Source organism: Muntiacus reevesi, chromosome 22 (assembly GCF_963930625.1).
Source record: "Muntiacus reevesi chromosome 22, mMunRee1.1, whole genome shotgun sequence".
Lineage (NCBI taxonomy): Eukaryota > Metazoa > Chordata > Mammalia > Artiodactyla > Cervidae > Muntiacus > Muntiacus reevesi.
In genome coordinates this window covers 23,460,495-23,480,630 of record NC_089270.1, presented here as the reverse complement: position 1 = coordinate 23,480,630, position 20,136 = coordinate 23,460,495, and the positions used below count along the sequence as shown (strand labels likewise).

Genomic DNA, 20,136 nt, shown 5'->3' with positions numbered 1-20,136 from the left:
CTGGAGAAGGAAATGACAACCCACTCCAGTATTTTTGCCTGGAGAATCCCATGCACAGAGGAGCCTGGTAGACTACAGTTCATGAGATCGTAAGAGTTGGACATAACTTAGTGCGATCTTTCTTTCTGTTATTGTTCAGGGGAGCATAGTATGCCATTTAGGGAGTAAAGAATTTGTAAAAAGAAAAAATAGTAACAGGAAAATAAAATTCCAGAATCATGCGTAATTTTGCTAGAGTTCAAGTTTTTATAGTTTAATGTGTAACCCCAAACTAAGGCTTTGAATGACATATTGTGGTAAGATTTTATGCAAAGAGAATCATTGGTAAGGTAATTGTTGCCCAGGCAGTATTACTCTAAAAAGTTGCTTCAATTTTAAATCAACTAAATTTTTAAATGGAGTATACTGTAGAAGTAAAGTAATTATTCTGGGTGCCTGCCTGAATTAATTTAAAATGTCTTTTAAAAATTGAAATTATTCTTTTTGTTCTTAGAATGAAATTAGACTATGGATAGTAAATTATAAGTAAACTTGTCTTTGACCATCCCACTCCTCTTTTGTTTTTTGGAGGCAAAAGGAATTTTAGTTTCAGTTCTTTGTGAAATTGATTTTAGATTCAGTTGTCTTGATGCTCCAAATTTAGGAAAGCAATGTGGTTGCTAATGATTTGGTAGCTAGTGCTTATTAATTTTACATGTGATCTTGCAAAAATTTCAGGATTTTTTTTCAGTTTTGATGGACATACAAATTCAGCTTTGTTAGGACTGTATGAACCACATACACATCAGTGCAATGTTCTAGCTTGTAGAACCAACATAATTAATCAACACTTTTGACTAACATAACCCCATGGAAGAATTAAACCTATTAAATATTTGTTTGTTTATAATGGATGTGGCTATTTTTTAAAAGCAAACATCAGAAAATGTTTTGCTTCTGAAGATTTTCATAATTGGTAAATATGTTCATATGATCCTTGTGTTTGAAGAAAGGAATTGTGCTTAATATGTATTTTCTAAATTATAAAAGAAATGATTACTACATTAGACCTTATTTTTTTTTATGCAATCTAAGGTTATCTTTTCCCTCCTGATTTTCAGATTTTGGATGATGAAATTCAAGCAGATTTTTATGTAGCTGTTCCAGAAATAATGCCCGAGCTTAATCCATTAAGGAAGAAACTGAAAACAAGATTTCCTAAGTTTAATCGAAGTAAGGGAGAGTTCTTTTACTACTTCAGTACTCTATCAACAACTTTCTAATATATATGTTTAATTAGAAAACAAAATTGCTAATATATGTGTAGAATAAATAAAATGCTCTGGTATTTCAGTTTTGTGTTACGTAAGAACGTGTAGAATTTTTTTTCCTTTGGCATTAATATTGGTGATTTAATGTAACTTGAAAACCTAGTTGCTTTATAATACCAGATCTTTAAATTTAAGCCATATTCTTGTTTTAAATTAATGGAACACATTACCCACTAGGTATACTATTATCATACTATCTTATGTCTCTTTGTCAAAATAACATGTATGCTCGTTTATGTTAGCATTCATCATCTGTATATGCTGGCTTACTGTGTATGGTTCTGCAGTTATTTCCCCTGAGCAACTTTCCCCTTTATGAATATTTGCCCCTTACGAAATTTAGTAAGAAAAGTACGGGTGCTACATAAATAGCCTTGTTATAAAGTATGAAGTATTATATGATAAATTCACGAGATGTGGTAGGTGTTCAGTAGAGGAGGAATTTATACATAGGTGGGGAAATCAGAGAAGACATCCTAAAGGGGGTGACGTTTAAACTGTACCTTGAAAAATTTGTGAGCAGACTAAGAGGGATATTTTAAGTAGAATCTGTTAATCATAGACACTGAACAGACTACATCGAAGAAATATCAATTAGTTTTCTTTGGTGGTAGTGAATGGTACCCCTACTTTGAAATGAAAGAGAATATGTTAGAAAGGTAGATTGATGCTGTATTGAGTAGAATCTTGAATAAGATCCTCATAAATTTGGACCTTGATTCTATATTCAGCAGGAATCTCTTAGAAGTTTTTTTAAGTTGGAGGATTCTTTAGAGCTTTAATCTAGCAAGAGTTTGTAAAATATACTGACATGAAATCAAAAGTAGAGGCAAGGAGACCAATTCAGATGCAGTTGCCAGAGATTAGTAAAGGTGAGGCTTAAACTAAAGTCTTCATAATGAGTCTAGAGAAAAGAGGACAGATGTCAAAGATAATAGGACTTTGCACTATGTGGTTAGGAATGGACATCTTGAGAGAAAGGGAAGAGTCAAATGATGCTGAGATTTTTAAGCCTAGGGATCTCTCCTAATAAGTTGATATCAATAATGCAAATGGGGAGTAGGTTTGGGAGGAATGAGTACGTTCACTAGCAGACGTAGTTTCTTTTAGGTGGTGCTGAATAACTGCTGTAGATAGATGTTTTTTCAAATAAAATTTAAGGTAAAAGAGAAGATATTTTAAAATTATTTTAGTAGATCTTCAAATTTTAACTCTAGTTGAGCTAAAAAAAAAAATCCTGCTAAAATTCTTCATATATGATAGCCACTAATGCTCATCTGAATTATAGACCATGTTCTGTACTGTAAGCAAATTCAAATGGACTCTTCAGTTCTTTCGTTATATTGGAGTTTTGTTTTTTTTTAATAGCCTGCATTGAATAACACATCTTTGTGAGATATTGGACGGAGATTTGGTGCTTTTTATTAGGAATTTCCATTATAGTAGTGTTTGTTTTCATGGAATCACACTACATTCTTTCCTAAGACAGACCTGAAATTGAACATTATTTTAAAAATTAAACCAGAATTGCAGTTGAATTTGAAGATAATTCTCATAATTTTTTTCCTAATTGAATTCAAGCTCAATAAAGCCAAATAATATTAAATATAGTCAGTTAAAAGTGAAACTGAATACTGAGTATATCTGTATTCAGCTCGCTCATTGCTTTGCACGGTTAACTGGTTTTTCACGGAAATTAATTTTGTCACCTTTGCTAACTTTATCCATTCTTTGAATAACTTTTGGTCTGTTTTCTTTAGGGTTGAGGTTTTTTAATTGCCATTTTCATCACAAAATTTGGGATAATTAGTTTTAGTCTGAAAGGTTTTCAAAGAATATTTCTTTATTGCAAAGAAGAAAAGTTTCTCCTGAAAATGTTTATTTTTATTAGTGGACTTTACTTTATTTCTGCTTTCATAATGAATCATAGCTTCTGTATACTATGGTTAAGTTACCCAGGTATGTCCCCCACCTCCATTTGCTTACCAAAGCATCTTGGGAAAACAGACCTTTCACCTTCCCCAACTTTTTCTTTTCACCCCCACATGATCTGTTCAACAGCACTTGCAAAACATTTGTGTTCTTTAAACATGAAGACAAACGATTAACCTGTCAAAAATGTTAAAACAGAGTACACCAGATGTGCATTAGAAAAAATGAAGCTTGTATTATGCTCTTTTAGAGCTTATTCAGATTCTTGTTTAGGAACATTTGATTCCCCTTACATCCAACAAAAGATGTAAGGGAAAAGAAGGAATTACGTTTTGAGCAAATGGATGGAATTAAAAAACAAACAAACAAGCCCCTGCAGCTGAGCTCATTAGTTTCCCATTTTGTCTTACATTTTGTCTTTGTAATGGGAGTGGGTGTAACTAACTTGGCTGGACTGAATGTGCACATTTTGCAGCATGTTTAATGCTGCAGTTTTGTTTTATTTTAATTGCTTACGTAACTATAAGCAAGTTCTCTATTTTTTCCAATGCACATTTGGCATATTTTCTTAGTATTTCTTTTTTATCTCATTAAAAAAAAGACATTTAAAACTTGCTTTTTAAAATTTCTTTGGAAGAAATTGGGTTTCATTTTCCTTGTCAACTAGCTTCCCCCCAGCTCCCTGCTACAATGTAACTTCTAACATTTTTTCGTATCTGACATAGATATATTTTGTTGATATTTTTAAAGTTTTCTTTATTCCTAATCTTACTAGCATTTACTAAACAGAAAATACTAGTATGAAAATATCTTGACTTAATAGAATCAGTTTTCTATTATTATACATATTAAGTCATAGTAGGTACTATGGAATATGTAGAAACAGTTGAATTCTTTTAAAGCATATTAAGTTGTTGGCAGGTAAGGGACATGATTAGCAAATTGGACCCACTACTGTATGTTCCTGTTAACACATAGCTCTTAGAACTGAACATCAGTGTTGCAGTTGGAGTCTTGTCAAAAGGATATTCCAGCAGACTTGTCTATAGAGTATTCACATCTATTGAGTAGGACACTGCTTTCTGTAAGGAAGTTGCTTTTGTATCCTATTTGAGAGTAATGGATGTAAAATGATTGAAATCTAATGTCAGTTATTTTTAGCTCATAGATCAACATGCGTTACTTAAGAGTATTATTTGCATTATTGAAACAATTAGAATTCTTCGGTCATATGAAGAAAAATGATAAAGCAAATGGAATTTTTGCAGGGTAACAAATTTGAAATTTTTCTAAATTTCCCCCTCTCATGTATTAATAGTTTAAAAACTATTTATGTGTGAAAGATTCTAGTGGTGATTAGGTATGATTATTATTGCTATAGATGAATTAGTGATATATTACAACTGGTTCTATTGATCTTCTTTATTTCCCTTATCTAGCCGTAGTTGCTTCCTTGCCGTTCCTCATACACACCAAGTTTTCTCCCTTCTCAGGTCTTTGGATTCATTGTCCCATCTGTCTGTAATGCTTTTTACTAATTTGTCTGGCTCACACTCTCATTCAAGTATCACCTAGACGGAGACACCTTCTGTGACCATCCTATTTAAATATTAATCTCCACTTCCCATTACCACTAGATTTCTCATTATTGTGTTTTTACCTTCTTTCTTTTAAGGCTTATCAATCTTGGCATCTTACATTTTTAATTTGTGGGTGTGTGTTCAATTTCTTCCATTAGCATAAGGGCATTTTTAGTTTTGTCCACTAGTATAGTCCCATGACCTAGAATAGCACCTGGCACATAGTGGGTACTCAACAAACATAGTGTCAAGCCTTTAATGTGATGGCTATGAATAAGAGAAAGTCCTTACTGGTACAGGGTGAATAGTTTTGTTTTCTGCACTAGACAAACTGACTTACTGAGCGTTTATTTTTAATTTAATTAACTCAGATTTCTCTAGTTAAAGAAATAAACCAAAACAAAGCACATGACCTCAAAACCTTTCTTTGATTCCACTGTCCTCTATAGCAGTGATCTACTTCTTTCTGTTGTCTCATACCAAGTTTCTCAGCAGGTCTCTTTAGTGGTTGACTGTCTCTATTTCCTTTCAAGTTGTTATTCTTCCTTTCATACTTTTCTCTCATAACTCAGCTCAAATGTTGCTCTCACTACTAATCTCTGTTCTTTCTTTTGTCACCTTTAAAGGTCTGTTTTAAATTTTCTCTTTTTCTTGAAACTAGTTTTTACACTGTACAATCTTAACACTTTTTTCTCCTAACTACTCCTCCTTTGTCTTCCCTGCCTTCTTACATTCTACTTTCTTTATCCCTGTCATATTCCCTGGTGAAGAAGAGAGAAGGTACATTAGTGTGAAATACCTACATGTTAATATAGGTTTTGTTCATTACGAAAATTAAATAGAATTAGGAGAAGAGAAAGGAAAAGAAAGAGGAGAAAAGTAGACAAATGTAAAAGCATAGAGAAAAAAGGAAATAGAGAAAGAGGAGGCTAACTACATAATCTAAAAGCCCTGAAAATAGTGGGAAAGATTTAACCTTGGGCTATGTTGAAAAGCAGAATTAAAGAGTGGCTAGCATAGACCTCTTTCTGTCTTGGCTTTATCTCTCATTGTGACTTTGAACAAATTTCTGAACATTTTTGTGCCTTTGTGTTTTTCATCTGCAAAATGGATTTCATGACAACATGTCCCCATGGTGTTTTTATTATAATGTGCAAGAGCTTAGCACCGGCTAAGTACATGATGCATATGACCCTCTGTCACTGTTGACTCCCTACAATTCCTAAAGTAGCTATGCATGTTCCATAATTACTTTCTTCTTTTTGTAAAAAATTTTTCCCTAATTATTTTAGAACTCATTCTTTTTCATGGCTTCAGATATCATTTCTACCTTTATAGCTCATTTATTGAATCAACAGATATTTATTGGGTGTCTACTGTGTGCCAGGCAGTACAGTTAGTGCTGAAGATTAAAAGATGAACAGACAGTTCCCATCTTTAAGGAGATGAAAATTGACAGGTGAGAGATAGTAACAAATTGCTGCTCTAAGATGCAGAAAGTGTACTAGTGGAAAATGTACAAAGTGCTTAGAGGAATGGGGAGCACCTTGTAGAATCAGATTATATAAAGAAGGTAGCAGTGAAGTTGAGAGTTTAACCACATATAGGCATTTTCTTTCCTGACATTCATGGGGAGAACATTCCAGGTAGAAGAAATGGCCTGTTCTAATGCACAAAAGTGTGAGTCAGCCACTTGTGTTCAGAAAATTATAACTAGCTTTCTATCGTTTGTTACATAATGTGCTATCAGATAGGTCAGTGGGGTTAGCAGTGATAAGCAGGGGGCCAGATCATGGAGGACTTTGTGTGATACACCACGGAGATTAGATTTTATCCTCTGTGAAGGTAGGTGCTGTTGAAATCTGTTGCTCAGAGGAATGAAATAGGATTTGCTTGTTAGCATGACTCTGTATGGGAGCTGTGTCAGTGATAGGGTGGCGATGTGAAGATAATGAAACTTTAAGAACAGAGACCAGTAATGTAGCGAATGCAGTGGGCGAGGGGGAAGAGGAATAAGGGCAGAATCTGAGCAGTGACAGTGAAGATGGAGAAGAGGAAGGCTGTTGTGGGTTAGTGAGGAGGTAAAATTAACAGGAGTTACTGACTAGGTGTGGAAGGTAAGGGAGAGAGAGAAGTCTTGCATGAGTCCCTAATTTCCTCCTTGAGTAGTCCAGTGAATATGATTTTAAAGATAGATACATAGGAGCTGCAGCAGGTTTGGGCATGACAGTAACATCATGATGAAATGATATAGGAAGGATGGAGGTGGGCACAAATCTGTTGTTTTCTGGAAGTAAGTGTTAAGATGAAGTAGGTTGTGATAAATAGATATGCATGTTGTAATCTCTAGAACAAGTAATAACATACACACAATTTTTTTTGTTGAAAACAAAAGAAAGCAGTATAGAGCAGAGAAGCAAATGAGATGAGACAAATAAAAGACGTATATCAAAATAGAGACCTAAATCCAGCCATATCATCAGTCAGGTTAATTGGAAATTGAATAAACACTTCAACCAAGAGGCAGAAATTATAAGATGATGAAAAAACAATCCAATTATATTCTTTCTACAGGAGACACACTTCATATTCATACACATAAAAAAGCTGAAAGGAAACTGAAGAGTAAAAATGTACCATGAAAACATTAACCATTAGAGAACTGAGTTGGCTATTTTAATACCAGACAAAATGAACTTTTAAGGCAAGGAGTTTACTAGAGAAAAAGGTGGATATTCTGTAACAATAAAAAGACATGCTCAGCTACAGAGAGAGCCACAAAATACATGAAGCACAAACTGACAGAATTGAAAAGAGAAATAAGCTAAACAAGTACAGTTGGAGATTTTAATCGTCTTCTCTTAATAACTGATAGAACATATATATAGAAAATCAGGAAGTATCATAAAAGATTTGAACAACAAAAAAAAAGATTTGAACATTACTGTCAACCAACTTGACTTTATTGCTAGCAGGGTAACACCTCACTTAATAAATGTTTGGTGTATACTTTTCAAGAGTATGTGGAACATTCAGGTTAGACCATTTGCTGGGTTTTAATACAAGTCTTAATAAATTTAAAAGGCATGCAATCATACAGAGTATGATTTCTGGTTATAACAGTTAAGTCAGAAATCAGAAACTGAAGGAAATTCAAGAAATCTCTTTGCTACTCCATGGACTGCAGTACACCAGGCTTCCCCGTCCTTTTCTATCTCCCGGAGTTTGTCCATACTCAGGTGCATTGAGTCGATGATGCCATCCAACCAGCTCATTCTCCAACCAATAACGTTGGTTATTCAGTTCAGTTTAGTTCAGTCGCTCAGTCGTGTCCAACTCTTTGCGACCCCTTGAATTGCAGCACTCCAGGCCTCCCTGTCCATCACCAACTCCCCGAGTTTACTCAAACTCATGCTGGTTTTTAGAGAAATGCAAATTCACATGAACATGTTTTGGTTAAAAAGGGAGAGAGAGAGGAAAAAAATATGTAAGTTCAAAGGAAGGAGGTTTTATTTGTGATTGTTTTAGGATGGAACTAGTTTAAAAAACTCAAATATATTAATACATCATTATCCCTGGTCTGTCACTTTTTTGCAGTTTCTTGTTTCTATGTGTTCAGTATTCCACCAACACCTTCACTTTAGTGTGTTTTAATAAGGAACTCTTCCTTCTTAAGCCCTGTCCTTTCCCACTTCATTATCATTACAACAGCCCTGCGATATCAGACCCAAAATTATGAAGTCATTAATTTGTTCATTCAGCAAACATTTTTCATGTTGTACTCCATATTAATTACCTACCTGCATTTGAGTGGAGATAGGGAGCTCATGAGAGAACTTGTGGCCAGAAATATAAATTTGACAGTTATCAGTGGGTCAGTGTTTAAAGCAGTATGTTTAAAATGTTTAAAGAGATCACTTAAAGGGTGTCTGTGGGTAGAAAAAGAGAGGTCATGTGACTGAACCCTCGGGTAGTCCACCTTTAGAAATCGGCCAAGTAAGGGTAGCTCAGCCAGCAGGAATGGAATGAACAGCCAGTGAGAACAGAGGCTCAGAGGATCATGATGCAGCAGGAAGCGGGGGGACATAGTCTGTGAACTGCTGTTGACGGGTCAAGTCAGAGGAACCCAGGATCATTCTCAGTGGAGTGTTAGGGATGTAACTTGGTGGAGGAAGGTCCGAGAGAAAATGGAAGGAAAGGAAGCTGAGACAGAAAGGACGGACAACTTTTTTGGAAAACTTAGCGTTCTTCAGAAAATATTAGATGGTTGTTGAAAGGCAGTATTTTGTTTTAAGATGGAACATTTTATAGCAAGTTTGTCAACTGCTGATGATCTGGAAAAGCAGGGGAAGCTGACAGTGTAGGCAGAGGGAGTGGTGGTGTCGCTGCATCGGCGAGGAGGTGTGGGGTCCAGCGCTTAGATGAAGAGCTCTGGCCTCCGTGAGGACGCAGACAGGTCATCCGTGTGACAGGAGGAGGGCAGGGTGGCGGGGCGGGTTCAGGGCAGTCGGCAGGTGGTGTTTTCTTTTTAACGTGCAGCTCCTCTTTTTTGGATTTCATTCTTACCTAGGTCACCACAGAGCATAGTGTAGAGCATAGCAGAGCATAGCACCTACGTATGCTAAACAGTAGGTTCTCATTAGTTGTTTGTTTTATACATAGTAGTGTGTGTGTGTGTGTGTGTGTGTGTATATCTCAGTCTCAATCTCCCAGTTCATCCCACCCCATCCCCCTTCCGTCCTTGGTGTCCATACATTTGTTCTTTATGTCTGTGTCTCTATTTCTGCTTTGCAAATAAGTTCATCTGTACCATTTTTCTAGATTCCACATATGTGCATTTATATATATATGTATATATATAAACTGGATAAGCAACAAGGTCCTAGTATATAGTGTGATAAACCATAATGGAAAAGAATGTGAAAAATAATTGTGTGTGTGTGTGTATATATATATATATATAAAAAACTGAATCACTTGGGTGTATAGCAGTAATTAGCACAGTGCTCTAATTCAACTGTTACTTCAATAAAAAATGAATTTTAAAAGTTTAAGGTAAAACTAAAAAAAAATATATTTTTTTATATGTTAAATTTGAGTTAAAATGTTGATGATTAAAGGTTAGCAGGGTATAATGTATGTTTGGAGTCTCCTGCATGATCCTTTGAAAATTCTTAGTTTTTACCTTGATTCCTTTTTTCTCTTTTTGTTTATTCAACTGCATCTTTTTCTCTACCCTAATGGAGGACAAAGTGGCATTAGAATCCAGTAAAGTTTCAATTTTTATCTCTTTCTTCATGCCAGTTTCTGTAACCATTGGTGTAGTAATGAGCTGCCTCCAGATTGTATCACTCACTGAGATATTATTTCTACTGCTAGCTCTTGCTGCTTTTCTAATTCCTTCCTTATGGTAAGGCAGGTCAGATGAATTTCATGTAAAGGTAAGTAAAATGTTCTTCAAAGATTTGAAGACTCCCCTGTTTCAGCTTTTATCATGTGTTATTCTATAGGTTTTAATTTGCCGTCAATGTTTCTGAAGTTTGATAAGCATCATCATTGTATACATTTATTTATTGTTTGTTACTGTGGAACAATAATATCACAGATTTAGTGGCTTAAAACAACACACATTTACTATCTCAGCGTCTGTGTACCAGGAATATGTGTACAGCTAAGCTATGTTTTCTGCTTCAGTGTCTCAAAGCTCCAATCAGGGTATCAACCGGAGCCATGGTTTTATCTGAGGTTTGGCTGAGGAGGGTTCGCTTCCAGATTCATATGGCTTTTTGGCAGAATCCAGTTCCTTGCAGGTTTCTGGACTGAGGGTCTCAGTCTCTTGGCTCATAGCTCTCTCCATATGCCCCCGACAACATTGTATCTTGCTTCTTCAAAGCCAGTAGGAAGAGAGACTCCTTCAAGATAAGCATTGCATTTTTATGTCATGTAATCAGTTATGCATAATCATCATGTCTCTTGCTTAGAAGCATGTTGCAGGTCTCCCCACACTCAGTGGGAGGGTATCAAACAAGGGCATGAACACCAGGATATGGGCCACGCTAAAGTCTGTTTGGGCTTCCCTGGTGACTCAGAGGTTAAAGCGTCTGCCTGCAATGTGAGAGACCTGGGTTCAATCCCTGGGTCGGGAAGATCCCCTGGAGAAGGAAATGGCAACCCACTCCGGTATTCTTGCCTGGAGAATCCCATGGACGGAGGAGCCTAGTGGGTTACATTAGTCCATGGGGTCGCAAAGAGTTGGACACAACTGAGTGACTTCACTCACTCACTCACTCAAAAGTCTGTTTTCCACAAATCATTTTTTATATCTTAACTTGGGTTGGATGTTTCTCTTATTTAGTAATTTTTGCTACTTGTTTAGATATAGGGATAACTTTGGATTTCTTGTTTTTCTAACCAGATTCCGTTGGCCGGGACATCCCCAAAATGCTTGAATTATTTAAAACTGGAATTGAAATTAAGGTAGATGAAGAAAGGGAGAACTTTCTGAAGACCAAAATAGCAACAGTAAGTTATAGTGAATATTATTCAGTAACCCCTTTCCTTTTTGCTGAAGTGATTCATTAATAATTTATAACATACCAGTCCTTTGAACTTGTCCTTGTCACTAGCATTAGGAGTGGCACTAAATATATACATACTTTTTTTTGTGGATTGAATTCATACATTTTAATGGTGCTGTAGAAGTCCTTTTCTAGAGTTACATGCCACTCTCTGACATTTTCTTGTACTTTGCATTGTTCGTCAATTCTGTGTTATTTTTACTCTCTAATATTTTAAGTGTTTCGGGAGTTGGGTCTAGATCTTATATATATCTTATAGGATATTGCATAATGCTGAGTCTGTAGTAAGTATTTAATACTACCTTATGGGAATTGAGTAATTTGATTTTAATAAATTGTTTCTGATTATCCCTGCTTATGTTTTAAAAACTGCCCACTTACAGAAGGTGCTGGAAATTATTTCCAAAGTCATTTTTGAGATATTAATATAGATAAGTCAGAATTGTAGAGGACTGTGTTTTAAAACATATAGTTTTTGTTAGTATTTTTTTAATACTACAGAATTTCTAACATACCTATTTAATGTATGTATTTTTTTCCTATGCAATAACTATAATAATATTGTTAGCCAAATTTACACAATGTTAACCAAGTGCCAGGCACTATTCTAAACACTTTTCATATGTTCTTTTAATCCTGAACCCTGTGAGAGGTAAATTACCATCTCTGTTTTATAGATGCAGAGATGGAATCCCAAAGAGATTAAGTAATTTTTCTAATGTCTCACAGCTAGCATGAGGTATACTAGGTATTTGAACCTCGGGAGTCTCAAGAGTCCACGCTCTTTAGGCATACACAATCTTGCCTCATAACTTGAATTACTTGAAGAGCTGTTATTCCTCCTCCCATGCTACTCCTGAGAGCAATTCTACATTAAAGCCAACAGCTAGAAGTCCAAGCTCATGAGCTGAGCGTATTGCAGGTCATCAGAAATATATAAAGGGCCCTTTGCTAGTTTTATGGAAGGAAAACTTGCTGCAAAAAGGGGGCAAAACAAGTTTATTCCAGTCAGGGATTGGGAAACCCCGTATCACCTCCAGTATCATCAAAGCTTAGCTCTAATTCTTATGGCACTAGCTCTGCTGGAATCTGATGTTGGAGTTTTCTTGTTCCCAAAAGGCCCTTGGCTGTGTGTCTTTTTTCTCAGGGAAGACAACATTGTAATGTGAAACACAAGCAGAAACCAAATATAAATTTTAAGATCATATTCTGGAGCTGTAGAGACTTAGGCTTGACTACCTGTTCTGCTACCTAAAGGATGGCAGGTTTTGGACAAATTTCTTTTCTTTTTTCAATTTTTTTTGATTGAAGTGTGGTTGATATACAATATTATATGTTACAGGTGTCCAGTATAGTGACTCACATATTTTAGAGGTTATACTCCATTTGTATTTTTATAAAATACTGTCTATATTCCCCATGTTGTACAATATATCCTTGTAGCCTATTTTATACATAGTAGTTTATACCTCTTTAACTATTGCCCCTCCTAAACAAGTTTGTTAATGTTGTTGTATCTCAAACTTCCTCATCTATAAAATTTATATAGTAATATCTATTTCATAGTATGGTTTTGAAGATTTAAACTTTAGAATGGTATCTATCAGCTATTGTTACTCTTTTGGTTGGACTTTTTGGGTCTGTAAAGTATCTTTATAAGACTCTTTGTCCCTAGTTTTAGCTTTTTCTTAAGTAATGTTTTCAGTATATTGAATAGTTAATAATTTATGTATATATCCTGACTCAGTGTATAATAAACCATGGCATATCATTCATCCTTTTTAACAAATAACATAGTGATTGAGACTTGGGCTTCAGACCAGACTTACCTGGGTTTTTTTAGAGATATAATGCTTTTTTTTTTTAATGAAAAATAAATTAATCTGTGCTTAAACAGAATCTTTTTGAGTACTACTAAAATAGTATAGTAGAGTAGGATGTTTAAAGAATGGTTTCATATGTGTGGATTCAAATCTCAGTTCTGGGTTAGAACTGTTAGAACTTTTTGAACCTCAGTTTTCCCCCTTTCTCTATTTTCCCTATATATAAAATGATGTTGTTGGTATACACTTTGCAGATTAGGAAGGAGTGGATGAGACAACGACCTAATAACTATAAAAAAAAAAATTCTAGGCTTGCCAGGTGGTGCTAGTGGTAAAGAACCTACCTACCAATGCAGGAGACATAAGAGACATGGGTTTGATCACTGGGTTGGGAAGATCCCCTGGAGGAGGGCATGGCAACCCACTCCAGTGTTCTTGGGCTACCCTGGTGACTCAGACGGTACAGAATCTGCCTGCAATGTGGGAGACCTGGGTTCGATCCCTGGGTTGGGAAGATCCCCTGGAGGAGGGCATGGCAACCCACTCCAGTGTTCTTGCCTGGAGAATACCATGGACAGAAGAGCCTGGTAGGCTACAGTCTATGGGGTTGCAAAGAGTCACACACGACTGAGTGATTTAGTGCACACACACATACACACACTTCTAGCTAAGATGGAGTAACAGGGATTTTAATTACACCCCTCCCCCCCCCACACACACACCTAAAGCAATCAGCATTATCTTGATACCAAAACCAGGCAAAGGAAATGACAGTCCAGCATCATTCATAAATGTAAATATTAAAATTATAAGCTAAACTTTAGCAAATAGAATCTAGCAGTGTGTAAAAGAATAACATGTCGTGATTACATAGGGCTTATCCTAGAAATACAGGTTAGTTTAACACTTAACAATGACTACAATTTACCACATTTCTTTGTTGTTGTTCAGCTAAGTCATGTCTGATTCTTTGCGACCCTATGAACTGCAACATGCCAGGCTTTCCCTGTCCTTCACTATCTCCCTGAATTTGCTCAAACTCATTGAGTCCGTGATGCCATCCAACCATCTCATCCTCTGTTGTCCCCTTTTCCTCTTGCCCTCAATCTTTCCCAGCATCAGGGTCTTTTCTGTGAGTCAGCTCTTTGCATCAGATGGCCAAAGTATCGGAGCTTCAGCTGCAGGATCAGTCCTTGCAATGATTATTCAGGGTTGATTTCAACTAACTAAAAATCAAGTCATGTGATCATTTCTGTAGATACAGAGAAAACATTTGACAGAATCCAATACTCATTTCTGATTAAAAAGTCTCAGCAAACTAGGAATGCAAGTTAATGTCCTCAACCTGGTAAAGAACATCTAAGAAAAATCAACAGCTGATATCATACATAGTAATGAAAGGCTGAATGCTTTCCTCCTAAGATCAGGACCAAGATACGGATATCCACTCTTACCACTTTTCATCGTTAATCTAAGAATTCTAGGAGGTGTATTCAGGCAGGAAAAAGAAACATCCCGATTAGAAAGGAAGAATAAAACTGTCGTTTCTCACAAGATGACATGATTCAGCTACTAGAACAAGGAAGTGAGTTAAGTAAGTTTCAGAATACAAGGTTAATATATGGAAATCAGTTTGCTTCTATAAAACAGTAATGAACATTTGGAAACTTAAAATTTAAAACTAAGGAATGCCAAAGTAATATTAAATAAAAATGAAATACTTAGAGAAAAATCTGATAAAAGATGTGAAAAATCCATACACTGGAAACTTCAAAACATAGTCAAGAGAAATTAAATAGATCTAAGGAAATGATAAGATGAGCCGTGTTCATGGATCAGTAAACTTAATAGTGTGAAGATATCAGTTGTCCCTAAAGCAATGTATAGACTGTACAGATCAAAACCCCATTGAAGTTTTTTGTAGAATTGACATGATTCTAAAATTCATGTGGAAATACAGAGGACCTAGATGAGTCAGAATAGCCTTGACAACAAAGTTGGAGGTCTATCGGACTTAAAGATTTATAAAGCTACAGTAATTTAGACAATGTGATATTGATGTCAAGAAACAAAACAGTCAGTGGAATAGAGAGTCAGAAGAAAAGTATAAAACACATATGGACAACTGATTTAAAATAATGTACAGAAGCATTTTTAATGGCAAAGCAATAGACTTTTCAACAAATGGCACTGGAACAATTAGATATCTATATGAGATAAAATGAACTTTGATCCACAGTTCATACCATACTTAATTACCTCAAAATGTATCAAAGACCTGAATATAAAGTTTAAAATTATAAAACTTCTAGAAGAAAAAGTTAGGTTAGGTAATAATTTCTTAGATATAAACCAAAGGCATGATCCACAAAAATAACAAATTGGTAATTCATACTTTTTAAAAATTAAAAGCTTTTTCTTTTTAAAAAAGCTGTTAAGAGAATGAAAAAATAAATCACAGATTGGGATGAAATATTTGCAAATCAGCTCTCTGATAAATCTATAATATATAAAGAACTCTTAAAACTCAACAATTAAACAGTCTAGTTTTAAAAATCAGAAGATTTGAAATACCTCATGAAGGTATGACAGACACATGGCAGATAAATGACAAACATTGAAATATGCTCATTATCAGTCATTATGCAAATACAATTTAAAATGACAACGAGATACCACTGTACATCTACTAGAGTATCTAAAATTTAAAAAAATGATCACACCAACGTTGGTGAGGATGTGGAGTGACTGGAATGCTCATATGTTGCTGTGGGGATGTAAATGATGAAACCTCTTTGGCAAACAGTTCTGTAGATTCACAAGTTTAACCCACCTACTATATGATCCCATTACTTAACATTTAGATATTAGCTCAGGAGAAATGAAAGCATATGCTTATGCAAAGATTTGTAAACAGATACTTACATCAGATTTATTTGTAATAACCAAAACAGAGACACGTCACATGTAAATGTATAAACAAACTTTGTTGTTCTATACAATTGAATTTCCTTTAATAATAAAAAGAAACATTGATACATGTTCTAATATGAATGAATTTTTGAAATATTGTGCTGAATGAAAAGGGCAGACAAAAGTACATACTGGATGATTCCATTTATATAAAATTCTGACAAATACAAAGTGATACATAGTGACAGAAGGCAGATTGGAAGTTGCTTTTGGGACAAGGTGGCTGGGACGGGGTGGGAATGAGGGATGACAAAGGAGCACAAGGAATTGGGGACGTGATTGACCTGTCTGTTATTCTGACTGATGATGGTTTCAGGAGTATGTGCAAGTGTTAGATGCTCAGTCGTGTCCTACTCCTTATGACCCCATGGACTGTAGCCTGCCAGTCTCCTCTGCCCGTGAAATTCTCCAGGTGAGAATACTGGAGTGGGTAGCCATTCCTTTCTCCAGGGGATTTTCCCGAGCTGGAAATCAAACCCAGGTTTTCTGCATTGTGGGCAGATTCTTAACCATATGAGCCACCAGAGAAGTGTATATGTATGTCAAAACTTGTTAGATTGACACTTTAAGAATGTGTAGCATGTCTCTTGGAATACTGTTTAGCAATAAGAAGGAACAAACTATGGATACATACTGTGATGTGGATGAACATCAAGAACACGCTCAGTGAAAAAAAGCGGATGCAGAAACCACATTTATGTGAAATGTACAAAAAAGGGGTAAAACTATAAAGACAAAAAGATTAGTGGTTGCCTGAGGTGATGGGGTGGGCAAAAACAGGCATTAGCAGTAAACGTGCTTCAGAGATCGTTAGTTTGAAAACTGACTTATGGAGTTGGTAGAAAAAATTATTTAAAAAGTCATTGAATTATGATTTAGAAAATGGTGACTAACATGCAAAGTATGCCTCTATAAAGTTATCAAGTATACCTCAATAAAGATATTTAAAAGGGAATAAAAATCTATCTGTGATTGTATCTAATACAATATAGCTATTCCATAAAAATATTTATTATTATAATTATCAGAGGTAACAGACTTTAATAGAAAATCTTTGAAAGAAGATTTTCAAAACACAATAATATATCTTCCTTAACAGTCTGAGATTTCCAAAGGTGATGTTACTATATAGTTGGAAATACTAGAGGTTTATTTTTGTTGTTTTGTTGTTGCTTTGTGTGGTGCAAGATTGGCTTTAGAATGAGCATGTGGATGAACAGGAACTGACAGCATTATGTGCCCATTAGGGGTCTGCTTCATTTTGAATAAAAGGAGGCTATCCAGAGCAGAGTTCACAAACTACATATGGCCCATGGACCAAATCCAATTGAGGCTGTTTTTTTAACAACAGACCCGTGACCTATCAATGGTCTTTTACAGTTTTGTGTGTGGTGTGCTAAGACGCCCAGTCGTATCCGACTCTTTGAGACCCTGTGCACTGCAGCACGCCAGGGTTCCCTGTCCATCACCAACTCCCGGAGCTTGCTCAAACTCATGACCATCAAGCTGGTGATGCTTTCCAGCCATCTCATCCTCTGTTGTCCCCTTCTCCTCCTTCCTTCAGTCTTTCCCAGCATCAGGATCTTTCCTAATGAGTCAGCCCTTTGGATCATGTGGCCAAGGTATTGGAGCTTCAGCTTCAGCCTCAGTCCTTCTAATGAGTATTCAGGGTTGATTTTATTTAGAATTGATTGGTTTGTTCTTCTTGTAGTCCAAGGGACTCTCAAGAGTGTTCTCCAACACCACAGTTCAAAAGCGTCAATATATATTATATGTAGTGAGTCAATAATTTATAAAAATTTAACTTAAACTTTTCAAACAATCCTTGTAAGTAATATTGAAAGTAAAAATTTTAATTCCTGAGGTTTCACAAAATGAGAGTCAGAATTAAGAGTATTGTCCTTTATTCATTATAGGCATGTTTAGTCAGGTGTATTTTTTGACATTACACAGAAAACCTAAACAGTGTCCAGATACTATATATGTCCACATACTGTAGCTTAAACCTGCCAGAATAAAGACTTTGAAGTAATTTTCAAAGGGTGTCTGTTACTATTTTATAACATACCACAAATCCATTTTATGTTAGCTATGAGGCTGTCAGAAATATGTTTTGTTTTTTCTTTGATAGATTGCTTGTTTGATTTAAGAATCTTGGCCTCCAGCCTCCTTTTGCAGATCACTTGTAAATGTAAGCCAGTACCATTGTTGACTGGTTTTCTTAACATATCCTTTATGATAAAGTAAAAGTTCTTTCTAATTTTCTGTTAATATTGACGTTCCTATTTTGCAGAGGCACACATAGTACCTTTATATTTGTCAAAAACTGAAATGTTCTCTCTCTCTTCCTTCCTTCACTTTTGTTAATATTGACTTCTTCACATATTTCAAAATCATATGTGGTAGTGTTGTAGTTAGGTTTCATTTGCTGAGACTGATGGAGATCAAAGATAGAACTTTTCACTAGGAAAAAAATTCTTGAGCTGTAAAATATGGCGCATTAGGACTTGTACTAGGGGCATTTATCAAGAGGAAAGGACATGAACTATAGTTTAAAGGAAAGTGTGGAATGTGCTTATTCGGTTATTTAACCTCTCATAGTATTTCATACTGTAATAAATTATGACTCTTGTGGCCTATTATGTCCACGCCTGAAAGAGCCTATAAAATCTGACCCATGTTTCTGTGTATATTTTCAAGTAGCAACTAGCTGACTTTTATGTCTGAATCCAGTTCAGTAGAATCTCACATATGTAGAAATGGTTACTGTAGTGTTCATCTGTTTTAGACTTTGATTTTCAAATCAAGTGTAACCTAGAAATCTTCCAGGATTAATAAAGTTAGATGAAGTTTCAGAATAAAAATGTATATTTGTGATATAATGCACAGTGTACCTTTCAAAGGGTGCTGCTAAGTCACTTCAGTCGTGTCCGACTCTGTGTGACCCCATAGACGTCAGCCCACCAGGCTCCCCCATCCATGGGATTCTCCAGGCAAGAACACTGGAGTGGGTTGCCATTTCCTTCTCCAATGCGTCAAAGTGAAGTTGCTCAGTCGTGTCTGACTCTTAGCGACCCCATGGACCACAGCCTACCAGGCTCCTCCATCCATGGGATTTTCCAGGCAAGAGTCCTGGAGTGGGGTGACACTGCCTTCTTCAAAGGGTGCAGTGTACTCTAAAATCTACTCGGTTTCAGGTTATGTTTTGAAGTTTTGGCCCCTTTAAATACTTTGGTGTTAGCACAGTAACTTCTTGGGATTTCCCATGCTTTATAAAAAGTGCCTAAACTTTCTTTTTTTTTTTTTTTTTTTTTGTGCCTAAACTTTCAAAAGAATGTTTTCTGAAGACCTGCTATAATTTCAGTCACCTTTTGCCATTTTCATTTTTCACTTCGAAGTAATTCTTTTCAAGTATCCATGTACAATAAGCTTTTTAAAATGACTTTCCAAACACCATAAAATCAGGAATCTTGATGGTTTATCTTCATTTTATCTTAGAGCATTGGGGGCTTCTTGGGTTCATATCTCTTTAGAAGAGAAAACTCTAAAGAAATTAAATCACATTCATAACATTTCAGGTAAGAAAATAATGAAATATTACAGATTTTCTTGGAATTTATTGCTTAATAAAGTTTATTTAAGCTCTTATTTGAAATAGCTTAAGCTCTTGTTTGTAAATACCCTCCACATCTGCACATCTTTTTCTTCAGTTTTTTATTTTGAAAAATTTTGAATGAATGGAAAGTTGAAATTATAATATAACAAACACCTAATATACTCATCACCTGGATTCACTTATTTTGTCATATTTGCTTAGAACAACTAGTATACGTAGTTTGCTTAAAGTAGTAGATATTCTTTTATATTTTCTGAACCACTTAAAATTAAGTTGCAGGCATTATAATACTTCATCCCTAAATATTTTTATGTTCATAACGTA

General features: G+C 35.5%; 1 protein-coding gene across 1 annotated transcript in view; it reads left to right on the top strand.

Annotated features, from left to right (window-relative positions):
• The window catches only part of MRPL1 (mitochondrial ribosomal protein L1), a 60,966-nt gene that overhangs the window by 23,806 nt on the left and 17,024 nt on the right, over positions 1–20,136 (top strand). Inside the window, exons 6-7 of the mRNA XM_065914498.1 lie at positions 1,101–1,212; positions 11,238–11,344. Of these exons, the coding sequence (XP_065770570.1) occupies positions 1,101–1,212; positions 11,238–11,344 (219 nt within the window). The remainder of the gene's footprint in view (positions 1–1,100; positions 1,213–11,237; positions 11,345–20,136) is intronic.